At 36.1% G+C, this 22049-nt stretch overlaps 2 protein-coding genes across 2 annotated transcripts; both read left to right on the plus strand.

The window, feature by feature from the left end:
* The first annotated feature begins 866 nt into the window (after positions 1 to 866).
* LOC100790355 (transcription initiation factor IIB) lies at positions 867 to 5028 on the plus strand. The gene is made up of 7 exons (XM_003519029.5): positions 867 to 1318; positions 1609 to 1633; positions 3252 to 3381; positions 3474 to 3604; positions 3732 to 3820; positions 4474 to 4550; positions 4775 to 5028. Exons 1-7 carry the CDS (start codon positions 960 to 962, stop codon positions 4906 to 4908), a joined length of 945 nt encoding a protein of 314 aa, XP_003519077.1. The 5' UTR covers positions 867 to 959; the 3' UTR covers positions 4909 to 5028.
* Positions 5029 to 14591: 9563 nt separating this feature from the next.
* Positions 14592 to 15204, plus strand: LOC106797537 (uncharacterized mitochondrial protein AtMg00300-like). The gene is made up of 2 exons (XM_014772267.1): positions 14592 to 14595; positions 14864 to 15204. Exons 1-2 carry the CDS (start codon positions 14592 to 14594, stop codon positions 15202 to 15204), a joined length of 345 nt encoding a protein of 114 aa, XP_014627753.1.
* The last annotated feature ends 6845 nt before the right edge of the window (positions 15205 to 22049 follow it).

A 22049-nucleotide genomic window follows, 5' to 3' on the forward strand; every position in this document is an offset into this window, starting at 1 on the left:
TTTAAGCCTACAATTAATTATACAGAAATATACTGCAGGTCTCATTAAATATTTTAATTATATGCAATAGACTAGTAAGGTAAAATGCTTTACAATACAATTAAAACTTAAATATAATTTTGGTTTCTCCAAGAGGTATTTGATCTCTTTGTTTTAAAAAATTCACTATTTTAGTCCTTATTTTAAAATACAAACATTTAGTCTTCATATTTTACAAAATTTTAAATTTTAGTCAATCTTTAATTTTGCTTATCTTTTATTTCTTTTATTTTGATAAAGTTGAATCCTAGACATAACATATTCATTTAGGAAATTATAAAAAATTTTAATTAATTATAATGTAAGAAATAAAACAAATAAAACATAGATAAAATTGAAGATTGAACTAAATTTTTTGATATTTTTAAAATACGAGGATTAAAATTATAAATTTTATAAAATAGAAGGACCAAATTCTATTTTAAAGTATGAAAATTAAAATTGTGATTTTTTTAAAGAGAGAGATTAAATGTTTATTTTAAAATAAAATGAGTAAAATAGCAGACTTAAATTACATTTAAGCCTACAATTAATTATACATTATCTAGAAACCAAATTTTAACATATTATAATAAATGTGAACAATTATACTAATATAAGAGTATATGTTCAATATATTCTAATTAAATTATATTTGTAATTATTATTTTTTAAATAACCATATAGTACAATTTCTTAATACTATTTGTCTGATTTGGATTACATAATCAAATTAAATTAATTAAAAAAATAAAAGTACCAAATTAAATATAAAAAATCAAAAGACTAAATTGAAAAATAAATAAATTAGAGGTCAATAAATTAATTTAACCTATCGGTAGTTTGCTCTCTCTCTCTCTTTCTCTTCTCATTAACACACTACGCGTGCAAAGAACCTCTGCTCTCCTCTTGCTTTTGATAGAGAAGAAAGAAGCGAGAAGATGTCAGACGCGTTCTGCAGCGACTGCAAGAGGCAGACGGAGGTGGTGTTTGACCACTCTGCCGGCGACACGGTGTGCTCGGAGTGCGGCCTCGTACTGGAGTCCCACTCTATCGACGAGACCTCTGAGTGGCGTACCTTCGCCAACGAGTCCGGTGACAACGATCCCAATCGTGTCGGCGGGCCCTCCAACCCCCTCCTCACCGACGGCGGCCTCTCCACCGTCATCGCCAAGCCCAACGGCGGCGGAGGTGGCGGCGAGTTCCTCTCCTCCTCCCTCGGTCGCTGGCAGAACCGCGGCTCCAACCCTGATCGCGCCCTCATCATCGCCTTCAAGACCATCGCCACCATGTCCGACAGGTCCGTTTCTCACCTAGGGTTGCAATCCAGATCGGATTGAGAAAAAGAATTGAAAAGAAAAATTGTGATTAGTGTTTTTGGGGACTGATGTGATGGGTGTGATGACGATGATCGCGTCGGCTTTGCTATGATGTGGACTAACTAATGTGGCTTTGTGAGATAAAATAATAAAAATTGTTGTTTTCAGGTTGATGGTTGAGGGATTAAGTTTTTTTATTTTTTTTGTGAAATGTGATTGTTTGTAATGTTTATGATTGAGGGATTGACTTATGTGGTTGATTGTTTTTCAGGTTGGGACTCGTTGCGACCATCAAGGTATGTCTTGTTCTTGCTCTTATGTCCTGTTCCTGTTTAGGACAGTTTTGTTTTCTTTAGCTTCTCCTTTTGTTTTTGGGTTATTATTACTACTACTACTGGACAAGGTTCTTAAAACTGCGTATATGTTTGTGTCTAATGTGTATAACGATTGTTGAGTGACGTTTGAACCTTGCGTGCAAGGCTTGCTGAAGTTGTGTTATGAGCCATTTGGGTGTGCAGATTGATTACTTAGCGTATTCAATGGGGGTTTAATTTATGGGAGCTTGTGTCTTGTAAGTGTTTGTTGAACTAAAGGTTGTTTTCATAAGATTTGCTGTGAAGTTTAGTGAAATAAGCAGGAAAGAGATAATGGGAGAGTCGTGAAACTGCTTGTATTAGTATCCGCTGCATATGATTGTTGTGATTAGCATTAAGGTTTGGATCTTAAATGGAAAGTTTACTGAAATTGTATTTTATCCAAATGAATCACATGCTGCATTAGTGTGGAGGTTAGAGAGGTCATTTCACAAGTGAGGAACTGTGGCATAAGCTGTGTGGCTGTAAGTTTGAAGGCTATTCTGGTGAAACAATAATTGTTTATAAGAAGACATTTTATGTGTCTGATAACTTGCATGTATCTGTATGCAATGCATATATGATCATTGTTATTGGCTTAGGCCTTAGGATTGCAAGTGTTGAATGCAATGTTTATTGAAACTTTGAAATTGTACCATCTACCTAATTGTATAGATTTTTGTTGAGTTACTTGGTATTGGATTACATTGTTGTTTGGTAAGACATTGTAATGGTACTTATTTTGGTTTGTTTTATTTGGCCTTCTGTAATTCCCTGGAGAAATTCTGATCAGTGTAGTAGAAGGCTATTAGGAAGCATCAAAAGGGTCAGTACCTCTAGCTGGTTTAGTTACTTCCCGTTTTAATGAGGCCGATGCCTTTGGCACTTTGGAAAGACTTTCTTGTCAGACAAAGCATACTTTAATTAGTAGAAAATAAAATACAACTACCTGGGGGAATATAGGGATCAATACCTCCCAAATAAAGTAGTAACTAAAACCCAAATGCATGGTAACTGTAGGGTGTAAGGTCTAATTCTATATTTGAACCTAAATTTTATTTTTCTCTGAATGTTAATCCTGTGTAGTTAAAATACATGGCAAACTGCTTTCTTCTTTGTAGTGCTAACACTTTTTTCCTTAATGAGGTGTGTGCTTTTTGGCACCTCTTGCCTCAAGGCATTAAAACCTTATAGGCCAGGAGCATTTCATGTGCACCTAGTTCATGATGCTTGATCCATGGTTCAACTTGGAGCCCAATATAAGTTTACTTTTGGAAAAATGAGTGGCTTAAAAACTCAAGGTTTTTCCTGAATTTGTGGGCTTGCTGTTTGAAATAAGGATATCTGTAAATCAATTAGTATGGATTTGCAAATTCATGTGGAGAAAGGATTTGATCAGGTTTTGGCAGCCCTCATGTCATGTCAAGCTTCTCAGTTTATAATCCTTCCGTTGTCTCGATTCTTGAGACCTTCATTTTAATTTTTCTTTCTTTATCTTCTACTTTAGTTTTCCTGTAAAAAGAGTATATTCACTTATGTTATTTTTACAATTGCTTTGAAGGATCGGGCAAATGAGATATATAAGAGGGTTGAAGATCAAAAGTCTAGTAGAGGAAGAAATCAAGATGCTTTATTGGCTGCTTGTCTCTACATCGCTTGCCGACAAGAAGACAAACCTCGTACTGTAAAGGGTACTGCTTATGATTCTTTTAACATCTGGATGTTTCCCAATTTATCTTTCTGTATATAAATGAGCTTCCCTGAACCTATGGATTTCAACTAGAAATTTGCTCTGTTGCCAATGGGGCCACAAAGAAGGAAATTGGCCGAGCTAAAGAATACATAGTAAAACAACTGGGTTTGGAGAACGGTAATGCTGTGGAGATGGGTACAATACATGCAGGGGACTTCATGGTGAGTTTTCTTTGTCAACTTCAAGCGTATCTTGTTATTTTGGTCTGCATATTTGTGAAGCCAATTCTTTTAAAGTTTGACTAGATTTCATTAATGTTACTGACAATATTTTGATCTCAAACTTCAGAGGCGATTCTGTTCTAATCTTTGTATGAATAATCAAGCTGTTAAAGCTGCTCAGGAAGCTGTGCATAAATCAGAAGAATTTGATATAAGGTAATAATAAATTGTTCAATGCTGAAGTCTGGTTTGTCATATTGATTACACTTTGATACTAATATAAAGTCTACTTAGTACTTACTGCCAAACTCTTATTAGTTTTGCTGTGAGAAACTTGGTGCCATCAGTTGACACACTAGAGTGTGTTAGTGATACTATGAAATTAGGATATTAGCTTAAACTTAGGGTATCATATATTATCTAAATTACTGATTAGCTATGGAATAAAACTTCCCTGTTTTCCTTGGATAACAAGGTGAAAGGTTAGATTATGGATTAGAAAGCTGCAGGTTTTACATGATGACTGCACTGGGTGAGAACTGAGAAGTGGAAACTGAGGAATAGGTGGCATGTGTGTAAGAAGTGGGAACTCTTAGGATTGCTATGAAAAAATAGCATATGTTTTTGAATCTAGTGGAAACTGAGGAGGATTAGCATTCACCTAAGAAGTCAAGACCGAGGGTTGTATTGTATATACCATGTAGGGCGTGCCAACTTGATTTGAATTTTAATGGCAAAAATAATTGCATTGCCCTCTGCATGTGTAATCCACTCCAAGTTGTTTTAGCTTTCATCATTTTCAGAGAAATATGATATTATGATGATTTTCTGATGATTGATACTAATAACATCTTTCTTTAATTTGTCAGGAGGAGTCCCATTTCAATTGCTGCAGCAGTTATATACATCATAACTCAGCTTTCTGATGATAAGAAACCTCTCAAAGGTTTGTTACACTCCATTCCATCGAGGGTAACCTGGGGTTTGCACAAACACATGTTAATGTTTTTTTTGTCTCTTCAATTTCACAGGTTTTTAAGGAAAAATTTAAAATTTAAAATAAAATTTGAAATAAGCATCTTAATCCAAATTCCCTTGGATACGTCGACTCCGCTAGTTGCTATGCTATTTCATTATTGTGTCTGATTCTGACATTTTGTCTTAATGCAGATATATCACTTGCCACAGGCGTTGCAGAAGGAACGATTAGGAACTCCTACAAGGATCTTTATCCCCATGTTTCCAAAATAATACCAAATTGGTATGCTAAGGAGGAGGATTTAAAGAATCTTTGCAGCCCTTGAATTGTAGAGCAAAATATTACCATCCACATTTAAATAGTTACAAGTTATAATGTCATTAGAGCATTGTGTTTCTAATGTAACTGAACTGCTTATTACAAAGTGCCTTTTTTTTAGTTGTCATTCATTGCCGTCAATCGCACCATTTTTTAAACTCTCCTAATTTGATTACTCGTTGGGAGCAAGGCAACAACATACAAAGTATGAATTTCTCGTTTCTGGTAAAACGTTAGAGTTATTTTTTGCTGTCATCGCTGTTTTTTCTATGGTTCATTGATTGGTTATAGTTCTGTACATTGCATTGCGTACTTAAAAAGTATACGTGGTGAGCCTAATGCAAAACCTTAGAACAGATAATAATAGCACAGAGAATTAAGGAAAACGAGAAATTGGAATTCTGTATTATACTGGAAATCAGAAAATTACAATGGAGAAGGTCTAAATAGAGAGCTAAGCTCCTAAATAGAGCACCCCGTAGGTTCTCTCTATCTCAAGAAAACAGAAAATACAGAATGAATCCCCAAAAGCTATCCATACGGATACTAAATAACAAAGAAGCAAATTGCCCCATTCTCTCCCTCTCTCTCCTCTAACAAACTGCCCATGATTTTCTCTCTTCTCTAACAAACTGCCCCCTAGCTTATTCCTTTTCTACCCTTCTTTTCTTTCTACGGAAATACACTAAGAATTCCCTTGAGCCTTTCTTCATCTCATAAGCTAGAGGCTCCAAAGGCCCATTGAGAGTTTGGTTCCTATCAACACCCTCTCCTTGAAGTAAAGTCTTGTCCTCAAGACTCAATTTTGGAAATTGGCTCCTCAATGTCAATTTGTCTTCTCAAGTCGCTTCCTCTACGCTTTTCCCCTTCCATTGGACTAGCCATTGGTTGACTTTTTCTCCTCTTTGCATTATACTACGAGTTGCCAACACCAATTCCGGTTCAATTTCTCCTTCACGGTCATCCTCCAATCCACTAGGAAGTGTGATTTCAACTTTGTAATCTCCATGTGCTTTTTTGAGCAATGAGACATGGAAAATCGGGTGTATCTTGGAACTTGTAGGCAATTTCAACTTGTAAGCTACTTCCTCAATCCTCTCAATCACCTCCAAAGGCCCATAGTATCTAGTACTTAATTTCAGACTGATTCTTGCAGCAACAGAATGCTGCCTATGTTGCTTCAATTTGAGGAACACCAAGTCAGCTATCTCAAAATTTCTCTCTTTTCTATACTTATCTGCTTGTGTCTTCATCCTTTCTTGTGCTCTTGCCAAGTGATTCTTCAATTGTCTCAGCTTCATCCCTATCTTGCAATTCCCTTTGAACTACTTCCACCTTCACTTCTCCTTGTATACTCTTTACCATCATTGAAGGCTTTCTTCCATAAACTATCTCAAATGGCAGAGTGCCTATTGAATCTTGATAGGTGGTATTGAACCAATATTCAGCCCACGGAAGCTAAATGACCCATCCTTTTGGTTGATCCGTGATAAAGCACCTCAAGTATGTTTCCAAACACCGATTAGTGACTTTCGGTTGACTGTCGGTTTGGAGATGATAGGTTGTACTCATCTTAAATGTTGTACCTTGTAGTTTGAAGAATTCTTTCCAAAACAAACTCATAAACAACGGATCACGATCACTCACAACAGAATTGGGTATCCCATGAAGCCTAATCACCTTTTTCACAAATATTTTAGCTATGGCACGTGCTCTATGAAGGTGTCTTAATGGAATAAAATGACTATATTTAGACACCCTGTCTACCACGACTAGAATGGTCTCAAACCCTTAGGATCTCGGGAGCCTCGTGATAAAATCTAAAGATATATTTTCCCATACTTGATTCGGTATTGGTAAAGGTTGCAATAAACCTTTAGGGGTTGTTGTTAAGTATTTCTGGTGTTGACAAACATCATAGTTCTGCACAAACCTCATAATATCTCCTTTCATTCCTTTCCAAAATAGATTCGAAGCAAGATGCCTATAAGTACCGAAAAACCCGGAGTGTCCTCCTTGGGGAGTGGCATGAAACTCTTCCATTAACTTAAGAATCCAGCTTGAGGTTTCAGCAACTACTAACCTGTCTTTGAAGAATAACACACCTTGTTTATACTCAAAACTGAGATGCTTCCCTTGACCTTGCTTCAAGTCTTCAATAACCTTCCTCCAAGTGGAACTTTCGTGAACTTCAGTTATTAAATTTTGGCAGTCTAACCACACCGGTATGTATGCTAAGGATTTAAGCTCCATCTCCCCCATGCTTCTTGATAATGCATCCACCTCCTTGTTTTATAAACCCGGTTTGTATACAATCTCGAAATTATACCCCAACAACTTAGCTAGCCAATTTTGTTGGCTTCCCGTGGTGATTCTTTGTTGGAGAAGTTGCTTCAAACTCTTTTGATCAGAATAGACAGTGAATTTCCTTCCTATTAAGTAGGGACACCAATGTTGTATAGCCAACGCCACTACCATTAACTCTTTTTCATAAGCAGATTTGGTGACATTTTTGCTACTTAAGGCCTTGCTAAAGTACGCCACTGGTTTCCTGTTTTGCATCAAAATGGCCCCAATTCCTACACTGGATGCATCACATTCAAGCTCAAATTCTTGTTCAAAATTGGGCATGGTTAGGACAGGGCTGAAGTGATCTTCTTCTTTAGTTCTTCAAAAGCCTTTTGAGCATGGTCATTCCATCCAAAGCCATCCTTTTTTGTCAACTCGGTCAAAGGTCTACCTATCTTTCCATAGTCTTTGATGAATTTTCTATAATAGCCCGTGATACCAAGGAACTCACGTACTCCCTTGACATTAGTGAGGACTGGCCAATCCAGCACGCTCTTCACTTTGTTTGGGCCCACCTTTACCCCTTGCTTTGAAATGACATGTCCTAAGCACTCTATGCTTCATTCCCCAAAATTACACTTCTCCTTGTTGGCATAAAGATGTTGTTTCCTCAAAACTTCCAAGACACCTTTAAATTGCTCCATATGCTCCTCTCATTGCTTGTTATACACCAATATGTCATCAAAGAAAACTAGCACTCCTCTTCTTAGAAACTTTCTAAAAACCTCATTCATGAGAGATTGGAAGGTAGGGGGAGCATTCATTAGCCAAAAGGGCATAACTAAATACTCATAATGTCCTTCATGTGTCCTAAAAGCAGTTTTGTGAATGTCATCCTTCTTCATTCAAACTTGATGGTATCTGGACCTCAAATCTAACTTGGAGAAATAGGTAGAACCATGTAACTCATCTAATAGTTCTTCAATCATCGGAATTGGGAATTTATCTAGAATTGTGGCCTTGCTTAGAGATCTATAATCCACACACATCTTCCACTTGTTGTTTTTCTTTTTAACTAGAATTATCGGACTTGAATATTCACTTTGACTTGGCCTTACATGACCAATCTCCAGCAACTCTTTCACTTGTCTTTCTATCTCATTCTTTTGATGGTAGGGATATCTATATGGCCTTACATTCATTGGATCATGTCCTGGTTTCAGGTTAATTGCATGCTCCTCACGAACAGGAGGTAATCCCTTCGGTTCCACAAAGACATCATCAAAACTGGTAAGAATATCTCCAAGAGCTCATTGTTGCTCACTGCTCAGCCCATTCTCCTTCTGTTCTTGTCTTTTATCAAGTACCCCACACAGAGTGGCAAACAAAGGCTCCTCTTGATTTACTCCTCTCAAGGTTCTCGTCCCCAGTTCTGTTTCAAACTTCATTATTTGACTATTCCAATCCACCGTCATTACCCCTAGAGTTTTCAGCCAAGACATACCCAGAATAACATCAATATCTTCCAAATTGAACAAAACAACATCGAGTGTGAACTTCCCTGACTTTGTCTTAATTTTAATTTCTTTACACATACCACTAGTTTCAGTTGTGTGACCATCCCCCATCAAAATATTCATTGATTTTGTCTCCTCCCATGTCCAACCTAAAGCTTCAACCAATTTCCTTGAAATGAAATTATGGGTCGCCCCACTGTCAACAAGAAGAAGAATGAGAATTCCACTTATCTTCCCTTGTAGCTTCATGGTGCTATGACTCCTTGTTTTTCCATCATCCATCCCTCGTAGAGATAAAAGGGCTACATTCTCCATCCAAAATCACGTAACCTTCCTCCTGGGCATCCTCGAATGCATCTTCTTCTTCGCATTCGACCCATAACTCATCATCAGCTAAGATGAGACGAAGTTGTTTCATGAGACACTGATGTAATGGACCATAAGGTCCACCACATTTGAAACACATGCCCTTTTTTCGCTTATAAACTAGATCCTGATATGCCAAATGCTTGGCTCCTCTGCCTCATTGTCTGTGTTTATTTTTTTCAACACCATCTCCCCTTGTGTTTGGGCCTAGCCCATCAGTTCCATTTCCTCCAGAATTTCTTGACCCGGTTCGACCCGTTGCCACCAGGTGGTTTCTCTGACCTGATCCGGTCCCAGATCTGGATTCAATAGGTGTGTCTCCACGTCCCACCCATGCTTTATTTTTGCTTGCCATCTCTATTTCAATGACCCTCGTTGTATTCATCAAATGGCTTCTCGTCAACAAATTGGCAGCGTGCAAGCTCTACAAACGAGCTCAAATTTCCTCCTTCAAACCATGTGTGAAGCAAGTGAAATATTGTTCGTCTTGCAATTTGGGAATCTGAGCAATTAAACATTCAAACCGTTGAATGTAGTCATCAACACTCCCAGTCTGCTGCAACGCCGACAATTGCTCATACATTGTTCCCTTCCCTGCATACCTCTGCATTAGTTCATACTTTAATTCTTCCCACATCAGATTCTCGTTCTCAAGCAATAACGAGTTGAAGAAATGAATGGTCCCATTCTCCATGCTAATCTGGGAGAGCCTCACCTTCACCTCGTCACTCGTTTCCTACACCTGGAAATAGATTTTGGCCCTTGAAATCCAGTCGGCGGGATCTTTGCTGGTGAAAGAAGGGAGCTCCACCTTCTTAATCGATTGTTGGAATTCGTCTAGTGCTTCTCCCTCTAAGCTCTTCCAAATCCAACCAGCACTAGTCAGATTTAGCCTTTTTCCATCATGCTCTCTGTTTGTTTTGGCCTTGCGACCTCTGCCATGTGATCCTTCTCCCTCTTCTTCATTGTTGACATTCATCATCAAGCTCTTCGTCACCAATTCTAGGAACTTTGATTGGTTCTCCTTTGCTTCTTTTTCTTCTGCTTGTATCGCCTCCATCATCAATTTCATTATCTTCAAATCACCTTTCACATTTTCCACCCTCGCGTCCAAAGCTGATTCTGCCGCTGGTTTTCCTCCTCCTCTACATTTTGTCATTCACCGCCCTTAGAAATTCGGAAAGTCGGACCAATAATGCATGTTGGATCAAGTGGCCTCGGAATAATTAAGAAAGGGGAGTTGAATTAATTATTAATGTGCCTTGACTAATTAAAAAACTTATCCTTCTTAATGTTACTAGATTTAATTAGGCTTTACTACTGAGTTATGTAATTTAAACAAAAGTAAAGCGTAGAAGAAAAGTACACAATGAAAATTAAAGAGTGTAGGGAAGAAGAAGACAAACACAAGAATTTTATACTGGTTCGGCAACAACCCGTGCCTACATCCAGTCCCCAAGCAACCACCGGTTCTTGAGATTTCTTTCAACCTTGTAAAAACCTTTACAAGCAAAGATCCACAAGGGATGTACCCTCCCTTGTTCTCTTTGAACAACCAAGTGGATGTACCCTCCACTTGAACTGATCCACAAGAGATGTACCCTCTTTTGTTTTCAGTACAACAACCCAAGTAGATTTACCCTCTACTTGTACCACAAAGGATGTACCTTTCAATGTGTTAAGACAAATAATTCTCAGGCGGTTAGTCATTTGAATCTTTGTAAGGGGAAACAAAAGATATCTCAGGCGATTAGTCCTTTGAAATCTTTTGTTTAAAGGGAAGGGAAGAATCAAAATAATTCTTAGGCGGTTAGTCCTTTGAATTCTCTTGGAAAGAGAGAAGGGAGACACAAAAGAATTCAGGTGGTTAGTCCTTCTATTCTTTTGGCCAAGGGAGAAGTGAATGAAGAAGAAGAGTAGCACAAGTTTTTGAACAATGAACTTTTCTTGAAAGAGAAAGTATTGAACAAAAACTCTTTAGAAAGATGAAGAAAAAATGAATTAGAAAGTTTTGTATTCTCGTGTTTGAAATTCAAGCCATAGTCATATATTTATAGTCATTTGATGACTCAAGTTAAAGTTTGTAAGTCTTGGCAATTTCTTTAAAACTAATCCTTTTAAAAGATTGTGACTCTTTTGAAAACTAGTCACTTTAAAAGTTGTGACTCTTTTGAAAAAATCTCCAGACAACTAGTCACTTTAAGAATTGTGACTTTTGGTAATTTATTTTTCGAAATCAGTCACTGGTAATCGATTATCATCAAGGTGTAATTGATTGCATATCAACAGATGTGACTCTTCATGTTTAAATTTGAAAATCAAAACTTTTAGAAACACTGGTAATCGATTACAAGTATTGTGTAATCGATTACACAAGTTTAAAATGATTTGAAAATGTTTTATCACTAGTTGTGACTCTTGAAATTTGAAATCTAACGTTTTAAAACATTGGTAATCGATTACATTCTCATGGTAATCGATTACAGCTTTGTAAATCAATTTTGAAAACAATGTTGGCTACTGGTAATCGATTACCAGAGAGTAAAACTCTTTGGTAAAAGATTTTGTGAAAAATTCTTGTGCTACTCAATGTTTTGAAAAAACTTTTTAGTACTTATCTTGATTGAGTCTTCTCTTGATTCTAGAATCTTGATCTTGATTGTTCTTGAAACTTGATTCTTGAAACTTGATTCTTGAATCTTTGGAATTTGCTTAACTCTTGATTCTTTGGCATCATCAAAATAATCTTGGAAGTCATTGCTTCCACAATGCAAAACCTCAAAACAGATAATAATAGCATAGAAAATTAAGGAAAAAGAGAAGTTGGAATTTTGTATTATACTGGAAATAAAAAAATTTACAAAGAAGAAGGTCTCCCTTGTCCCAGAGCTAAGCTCCTAAATAGAGCACCCCGTAGGTTCTCTCTATCCCAAGAAAACAGAAAATACAAAATGAACCCCAAAAGCCATCCATACGGATACTAAATAATAAAAAAGGAAATTTCCCCTGATTCTCTCCCTCTCTCTCCTCTAACAAACTGCCCCTGATTCTCTCCCACTCTCTCCTCTAACAAACTGTCCCCTAGCTTATTCCTTTTCTACCCCTCTTTTCTTTCTACAGGAATACACTAACAATTCCCTTGAGCCTTTGTTCATCTCATGAGCTAGAGGCTCCAAAGGCCCATTGAGAGTTTGGTTCCTATCGGAGCCTGACTCGGCATCAAAGTCAATTAGGCTTGAAACTTTTTATCGTTTATTTTTGTACCATGCAGATGAACATATTGGAAGATATTACATCGGAATAGGGATGGCAATTCCTTTTGTTTGACACATCAAATTAGGTTGGGTTAAGTCAAGGTAAATTACTTTCAAAAATTTCTAGACATGTACATGTATGGACATTACATATTTCCACTCGATAGCAACACTCTTCTGTTTTCAAAATTGTCATAGTTTTAACTTAGGTGTTGAGCTTTCAATTATAGTTAAAAAATATACCACTGATTGATAATCGGGACTAAGTTAGACAAACTATAATTGAAAGTTCAACACCTTGTTGGGGAAATTTGAGGGGAGTAAACACCGGTGGACTACGAGCCACCACATAAAGGAACTTGACACCACACTTTAACCCAAAACCTTAAGGCTCAAGTTTATGGGTCTTCTCTGTGGAAGCAATGTCTTCCAAGATTATTTTTGATGATGCCAAAGAATCAAGAGTTAAGAAAATTCCAAAGATTCAAGAATCAAGTTTTAAGAATCAAGATTCAAGAATCAAGTTTCAAGAATCAAGAATCAAGAATCAAGAACAATCAAGATCAAGATTCAAGAATCAAGAGAAGACTCAATCAAGATAAGTACTAAAAAAGTTTTTCAAAATATTGAGTAGCACAAGAAGTTTTCACAAAATCATTACCAAAGAGTTTTACTTTCTGGTAATCGATTACCAGAAGGTAGTAATCGATTACCAATAGCCAACATTATTTTTCAAAATTGATTTACAAAGCTGTAATCGATTACCATGAGTATGTAATCAATTACCAATGTTTTAAAATGTTAGATTTCAAATTTTAAGAGTCACAACTTGTGGTTAAACATTTTTAAATCATTTTAAATTTGTGCAATCGATTACACAATACTTGTAATCGATTACCAGAGTTTCTAAATGTTTTGATTTTCAAAATTTAAACATGAAGAGTCACATCTGTTGATGTGTAATCAATTACACCTTAATGGTAATCGATTACTAGTGATTGATTTCGAAAAAGAATTTTTCAAAAGTCACAATTCTTAAAGTGACTTGTTTCTGAAGAATTTTTCAAAAGTCACAACTTTCTAAGTGACTAGTTTTCAAAAGAGTCACAATTTTTAAAAGGTGACTAGTTTTAAAGAAATTACCAAGAGTCACAAACTTTAACTTGAGACATCAAGAGATTATAAATATGTGACCATGACATGAATTTGATAACAATCTTTCAACAAGTTTCATAACAAGTTTTTTTTACAGAACTTTCTGATTCATTTCTCAACTTCTTTTTTAAGAGTTTTTGTTCAATACTTTGTTCAAAAACATGTGCTATTCTTTTTCTTCATTCACTTCTCCCTTTGTCAAAAGAATAGAAGGACTAACCACCTGAATTCTTTTGTGTCTCTTTTCTCCCTTTGCCAAAAGAATAGAAGGACTAACCACCTGAATTCTTTTGTGTCTCCCTTCTCTCTTCCCAAAGATTCAAAGGACTAACCGCTTGAGAATTCTTTTGATTCTTCCCTTCCCCTTAAACAAAAGATTTCAAAGGACTAACCGCCTGAGATATCTTTTGTTTCCCTTTTACAAAGATTCAAAGGACTAACCACCTGAGAATCCTTTGTCCCAACACATTGGAGGGTACATCCTTTGTGGTACAAGCAGAGGGTACATCTACTTGGGGATTGTTATATTGAGAACAAGAGAGGGTACATCTCTTGTGGATCAGTTCAAGTGGAGGGTACATCCACTTGGTTATTCAAAGAGAACAAGGGAGGGTACATCCCTTGTGGATCTTTGGCTTGTAATGGATTTTACAAGGTTGAAAGAAATCTCAAGAATCATTGGTTGCTTGGGGACTAGATGTAGGCACGGGTTGTTTCCGAACCAGTATAAATCCTGTGTTTTTCTTCTTCTTCCCTACACTCTTTAATTTTTGTTGTGTACTTTTAATTGCCGCTTTTAATTTTGGTTAAGTTTATGTTTCTGTTCTTTACCTTCTTAACTTAGTAGTAAAAGCCTAGTTGAATCTAGTAACATTAAGAAGGATAAATTTTTAATTAGTCAAGACATATTAATAATTAATTTAGCCCCCCTTCTTAATTATTCCGAGGCCACTTGATTCAACATTCTCCTCACTTATATGGTGCTTAACTTTTTCACTTCTACTCGATGTGGGACTTCACCTCACACTTGTACTCCAACAATCTCCCCCCTCAAGTGTGAGTCTCTTCAACATCGTAGCCTCCCCCTCGAGCGGATGTCATTATCATCCATGAGTATAGCCATTAGAGCCCACATGCTCTAGCTACTTGCAGTACTTGCACTGCTGCTCCATCTGCGGGACACGCTGTCGAGACTCACCGCTAAGAAGACTTTCGTTATAAGGGATCCCCAAGGTTAAGATCCATCGCCATCATCTTACTCGTCTGAGCCAGTTACCAAGTTGAACCATCGGCTCTAATACCAGTTGTTGGGGAAATTCGAGGGGGATAATCACCAATGTCAGACATATTCTTGCCTTAAAGAGAAATTTAATATCTATAGGGCAGTTGGATGATGAGGGGCATTACACCACTTTTGGAGATGGAGCTTGGAAGGTAAAAAAAGGCAATCTCGTTGTGGCTCGTGGAAAGAAGTCAGAATCTCTTTACATGATTGCAGATGAGGATATAGTAGTAGTTACTGAGGCTGTCAATAATTCAACCCTATGGCATCAAAGACTTGGACACATGAGTGAAAAAGGAATGAAGCTTATGGCAGCAAAGGGTAAGCTATCAAGCCTGAAGCATGTTGATGTTGGTGTTTGTGAAAACTATATCTTTGGAAAGCAGAAAAAGGTTAGCTTCTCAAGGGCAGGGAAGACGCCTAAAGTTGAAAAGCTATAATTGGTGCACACAGATGTTTGGGGGCCAGCCTCAGTGAAATCTGTTGGAAACTCACGCTATTATGTCACCTTTATCGACGAATCTACTAGAAAGGTATGGGTTTATTTTCTTAAAAATAAATCTGATGTGTTTTTTGTGTTTAAAAGGTGGAAAATAGAAGTTGAAAATCAGACAGTTCTAAAGGTTAAAAGTATGAAATCTGACAATGGCAGGGAGTATGATAGTCAAGAGTTTAAGGACTTCTATTCAGAACATGGGATCAGAATAATTAAGACAATACTAGGAACACTTGAGCAAAACGGTGTTGCAGAAAGGATGAATAGAACCTTGAACGAGAGAGCGAGGTGTATGCGGATCCAATCTGGCTTGCCTAAAGCATTTTGGGCAGAAGTAATAAACACAACAACATATCTCATCAATAGAGGACCATCAGTTCCTTTGAATTATCAGCTTCCCGAAGAAGTATGGTCTGGAAAGGAGGTAAAACTTTCATATTTGAGAATTTTTTGTTGTGTTTCATATATACTGCTAGACTCTAATAGTAGAGATAAATTGGATCCGAAGGCAAAAAAGTGTTATTTTATTGGTTATGGATCTGACATGTATGGCTACAGGTTTTGGGATGACCAAAACAAGAAAGTTATCAGAAGCAGGAATGTCACTTTTAATGAGAACTTATTTTATAAGGACAAATTTTATGCAGAATCTACATGTGCAGGTAAACTGTCAGAAATTTCTAAGAAAACAACACTTGAAGAAATTTCAGAAAGTGATGTAGCCAATAGAAACCAAAGTACAAGCGTAGAGGTTGAGTCAGAACCAAAACCATCAACTCCTCTAAGAAAATCTAGCAGAATTTTAGTACCATCAGATAGGTATTCCTCTTCATTGCATTATTTGTTGTTAACTGATGTTGGCGAGCTAGAATGTTTTAGTGAGGCTATGCAGGGGAATGACTCTATTGAGTGGGAGCTAGCAATGAAAGATGAGATGACATCCCTTTAGAAGAATAAGACGTGGTCTTTAATTAAATTGCAAGAAGGAAAGAAAGTTTTACAAAATAAGTGGGTCTATAGGCTAAAGGAAGAATCTGATGGTAAAAGAAGATACAAGATGAGACTTGTGGTGAAAGGGTTTTAGCAGAAACAAAGAATTGATTTCACAGAGATCTTCTCTCCAGTTGTAAAGATGACTACCATCGTGGTGAAAGGGTTTCAGCAGAAACAAGGAATTGATTTCACAGAGATCTTCTCTCCAGTTGTAAAGATGACTACCATTAGAGTTATTCTGAGTATTAGATGTTAAAACTGCATTCTTGCATGGGGATTTAGAGGAAGACATTTATATGACCCAACCAGAAGGTTTTGAAGTGCCAGGCAAGGAGAATCTTGTGTGCAAGTTTCATAAAAGTTTATATGGCTTGAAACAAGCACCGAGGTAGTGGTACAAGAAGTTTAATGAGTTGATGAACCACTCAGGAATCTAGTATGGCAGAAATTAATAGGTTGAAGCATGAGTTGGATGTTACATGGGACAGCCGTGGACGTAGGTACACACATTGTGTGCCGAACCAAGTTAAAACTTTGTGTCTTCTCTCTCTTCTCCTTATTGCTCTATACTAACATCTGATAGATTTACATTGGTGGATCATGAACCACCACATAAGAGAATTTGATAGCACTTTAAGCCTAAACCTTAAGGCTCAGGTTTATGAGTCTTCTCCTTACGATGTGTGACTTCATCTCATACTTGTACTCCAACACACCTAAATTAGTGTATCAAGTTGGACCAATTAGTTTAATGGGGAATTGGATAGGTTATTAATCCGAATAACTAAAAAAAATCATAGAAGTAAAATAAATTAAGAAATGACCATAATCGGTTCAAGTGTTGCGGTGAATTCCCCAAGTAACAAATGTGAGTAACATGGCGCCATCGCTAAACAAGTTTCACGAGTGATTGATCTTTCTTGGTCTCTTTTATAAACTTATTATCAAAATCAGACTGTTGTAAAATATATTACCGGTATAGGTCTATTTTGACTAAATACTAGGTTAAATTAAAAATTTGAGGAGGTAGCATGTCGGGTCAACTCCACGGACGAAACAACTATTTGTAATAGTTATTTCACCCTAAGCATGCATATTACTGGAGTTTCAGTAACCAAGGGATTTGTTTTAATCGTTAGTATAGAAATAACAAATGCTATTTGCTGGTTCAAGCATTTGCTATTTCTAGTACTTAAAAGAACCAACAATTCCAAATTACTGTTTGCTTTTTTTCCCGTCAAGTGAAATAGCAATTACAAATTGCTGGTTCATAATGCATACGACCAGCGTTGAGATTCATACTTTTAGGCGTAGGAAGTGTTGATGGATTAACTGAATTAACTTGTTTTGGATTTAAATAAACTTATAAAGAAAGTAATTTGAGGAAAGCTCTTGCATAAAGAATGATATATTTATATAAAAAACAAATAAGCTTTTTTGCCCATAAAATATATTGAATTAGTTTATTTTAAATATATTATTAACATAAGTATGACTTTAATTTTAATGGTATTTAACGTATTTCCTATATTAAAAAAATGTCTTATATTTGCCTTTGAAAAAACCCCTTATACTTAATATTAGGATGTACGTTTAAATAGGCTACTTGCCTTAAAACAAAAAGATATCTATATTTCAATAAAAAAAATTAAGGAGGTAGAACATATTTAAAATTGTAAAATTTAAAAATATTAACAATTTCATAAAAATCATGTTATAGGAGACTATTTAAAATTTGATAAAACTGAACTATAAAATAATTTTAGTTAAATCTTAAAAATATTTAGAAAATGAATTGACGTGCTTAATTCAACTTATTTTTTTTAAAAGAAATATCCTGTGTATCTTTATTAATTGCCGAATGTCTATTTGTTTTTATTATAATAGTCCTTGAGGGTAGAATAATCGGATTCCAAAATAATCACGTTTGATTAGAGCTTTGGATTCTTAAAATAAATTGTGGTAAATAAAATTAATTTGGAAAGAAGTAAAGATTTTAATCTTTTCTAACATAAAACGTTGATTCTAAGTTTGAATTCCAAGGCGAGATGATACAATAATTTCATTTTGCTGCTTCTGTCACATGCAACTACGTGTCAACATATATGGAACCAGCAACTACGTCTAGTTGTTCCCAACGCTGTTTCACGTGCAGGGTTCTGTTTATGCATGAACCAACAAATTTTGTCTGCTATATCTTTATACTACTCGACTAGCTACCTGTTTTTTATGTTTCATATTCGCATCAGTTTCTTATGTCATCATGGTGTCTAACAAATGCAACTTTATTGACGAAATTGGTACCGTTTTGAAAACGCGAAATGGAATAACTGGTTTACGTGGATGCCACATCATCTTCATTTTTCTAACAAAAAAATCACGTGTAAACAAAACAACTAATCAAAATTGGTGGTTCACCTGTTTCTTTATCAAAAACATACCTATACCCATAATATGAAACAAATTTATTTTGATAATAAGTTTATAAAAGAGACCCAAAAGGAAGAATGACTCCAAGTAGAGGAAACATATAAAATTTGAAACTTGGATTAAAGGAGAAATTGAAAAAAAAATTGAATTTTTATTTTTAAAAGTTAATTTTCTCTTTCTTAAATAAATCGTTTTTCATAATTTGTAATTTCTCTTTTCTCTCTTCTCTTTCTTCCATCCTAAACATTTTCAAGTAGAGGAAACATACAAAATTTGAAACTTGGATTAAAGGAGAAATTGAAAAAAAAATTGAATTTTTATTTTTAAAAGTTAATTTTCTCTTTCTTAAATAAATCGTTTTTCATAATTTGTAATTTCTCTTTTCTCTTTCTTCCATCCTAAACATTCCATAAATATAAGTACAAAAAAATTTCATGAATCCTCTTTGGTATTGATATATTGCTAATATAGGTGAAAAAGCTCAAATAGAACCACTGATTCCAACTTGTCCAAGCAAGCCACAAAAACGGATCATGGTAAAAACGTGGTGGGAAATGCTATTGCCATTACCAACTTAAGTAAGTTTCCTCTTTTTTCCACTCACCATATCCTTGCACCCTTCAAACTTCCCTTCATCAAAATCCCATGCCACCCCATCTCTATCCTCCAACACTGCCACGCGACCCCCAACCCAACCCCCCCCAAACCAGATCCAAAACCATCATACCCACCTTCCCCTACGACTTCGCAACCCGCACCTAGTCTAGATCCAAAGTAGATCTAAGTCGCACCCGCACCCCGTTGCATCACGCCACCAGCATAGATCCAGAAATGTTGTGCCACACCAACATTGTCCTCCCTGTCGAGATCCGTGCCACCCCTTCAAGATCTTAATGTTTGTGTTGTTGTCCATTGTTGTGTTGTCATCTGCAGGTGTAAGGGAAAAGGAATGGGAAGGGAAGAGTCTAGGATTTTTGGCCAAAACAGAATTACATATCCGTTTTGTAAAAAAATAAAAAAAAACAATAGAAATATGATTCCATTTGTTACATAGTATAACAACATAATAGTATTTCCATTGTGCGCACGGGGTAAAAAAATTAATGCTACGGAAAGGATTCTCTTGTACACTATCACACCCTAATTTCGTTCAGGGACTATCATTCATGGATTTGTGAATCATGAAGGTTTTGATGATGCTAGAAAGAATTTACTTGATAATGGTTGTTATCATCAAAAAGGGGGAGAATGTAAATGTATGAATACAAGTTTTGATGATGCCAAAGTATAATCAAACAAGATTGCTTCAAGAAACATTCAAGGTTAAGCAAATAGAGGTTGCTTCAAGATTAATTCAAGGTCAAGCAAACAAGATTAAGAAAAAGATAAGGCCTCAGTTTATTTGTTAAAAGAATCTCACTGGTTGATCAATTTTGGCCTCAAGAAAATTATTTTCATCAACTCAAGGCACTGGTAATCGATTACCAGGCGTTGTAATCGATTACCAGAAACAGATTGCAAATGGACTTTTCAGAAAGGGTTTTGAAATTTGAATTTTGAATCTTGTAATCGATTACCGGGTGTTTGTAATTCATTACTAGTAACGAACCTTCAGAAAACACTTTGAAAAGTCATGACCCTTCAAAATATTATTGTGTAATCGATTACCAGAATCCTATAATCAATTACTAGTGAGAAAATTTCAGAAAAACTTTTTGAAAAGACACATCTCTTCAAACCATTTTGAAAAGGCACAATGGGTGATGTAAGCTCCATTGGAGCTTGTAGGCCTAGGATCTTCTTCATCAATGGATTCCTTTGCTTCTTGGAAGATGAATGGCAGCGGAATGGAGAAGGAAGAGAGAGATGAGACACCACTTCAAGGAGAAGATGAGTCTAGAAGAAGCTCATCACCATAGGAGGCCATGGATAAGAGCTTGGAGGAAGAAGGAGATGAATGAAGGGAGAGGAAGAGAGGAGCACGAAATTTCGTGCTCTAAAAGAGCTCTGAAATTTGAAGTTTAATATTCAAATGATCAAAGTTTAAAAAAATGCACACACATGACCCCTATTTATAGCCTAAGTGTCACACACAATTGGAGGGAAATTTGAATTTCAATTCAAATTTCACTTGAATTTGAAATTGAATTTGTGGAGCCAAAATTTCACAAATTATGATTAGTGAATTTTAGTTATGGTTCAGCCCACTAATCCAATATCAATTCCAAGATTTTCCACTAAGTGTGCTTAGGTGTCATGAGGCATGTAAAGCATGAAGGACATGCACAAAGTGTGACTATATGATGTGACAATGGGGTGTAGTAAGCAAATGCTCACCTCCCCCTCTAAAATTTAATTGGATTGGGCTTCTCCCAATTCAATTAAATTTATTTCTAACCACGCACATCAAATATTCACTTAATGCATGTGAAATTACAAAACTACCCCTAATACAAAAAACTAGTCTAGGTGCCCTAAAATACAAGGGCTGAAAAATCCTACATTTCTAGGGTACCTTACCTATATTATGGAGCCCTAAATACAAGGCCCAAAAATAATGAAACCTTAATCTAATATGTACAAAGATAAGCGGGCTCATACTTAGCCCATGGGCCCGAAATCTACCCTAAGGCTCATGAGAACCCTAGGGCCTTCTCTTGCATCTTTGGCCCAATTTTCTTGGAGTCTTCTATCCAATGCCCTTGGGGGGGGGTAGGATTGCATCAATGGGCCTATATATATGTGTGTTTGACTTCAAAAAGAAAAAAAAAGAGAGAGAGATGTTCTAAGAGAACTTAATTGTCAAATCTTCTCTAAACAACTATTGGCCAAACACTTGCAAATCTATTGAAAGTTCTTCTAAGAACTTCAACTTGTATCATCTACTCTAAAGGAAAGAAATCTTTCTGTTCAGCTCATAAACTTAGTTGTAATCAAGAGACTGGTTGTCTCTTGGATTGTGAGAATATTGAACACAAGGGTGAGGGATCTCAAGGTGTATTCAAAGTTTGTAAAGGATTTACAAAGATAGTGGAAAATCTCAAGTGGGTTGTTTGAGGACTGGATGTAGGCACGGGAAGTGGCCGAACCAGCATAAAACGAGTTTGCAATTCTCTCTTCTCTTATCTCAGTTATTTTATTGCAATTTAGTGTGTCTTGCTTAGTTAAAAGAACATTATTAAATTGATTGCTTCTTCTTCTACATTTTGAGCCTATCATATATTATTTAAAAGAGGGGATTAAAAAACTTGTTAGTCATAAATTTGTAAGACTTAATTTTCCCCCTCTTAAGTTATTGAGGCCACATGAGACCTTCAGTGTTAAGAGAAATTGGAGAGAAATCAAAGAGAAGAAGAAGAAAAAAGA

The sequence above is a fragment of the Glycine max genome, chromosome 2 (assembly GCF_000004515.6).
Source record: "Glycine max cultivar Williams 82 chromosome 2, Glycine_max_v4.0, whole genome shotgun sequence".
Lineage (NCBI taxonomy): Eukaryota > Viridiplantae > Streptophyta > Magnoliopsida > Fabales > Fabaceae > Glycine > Glycine max.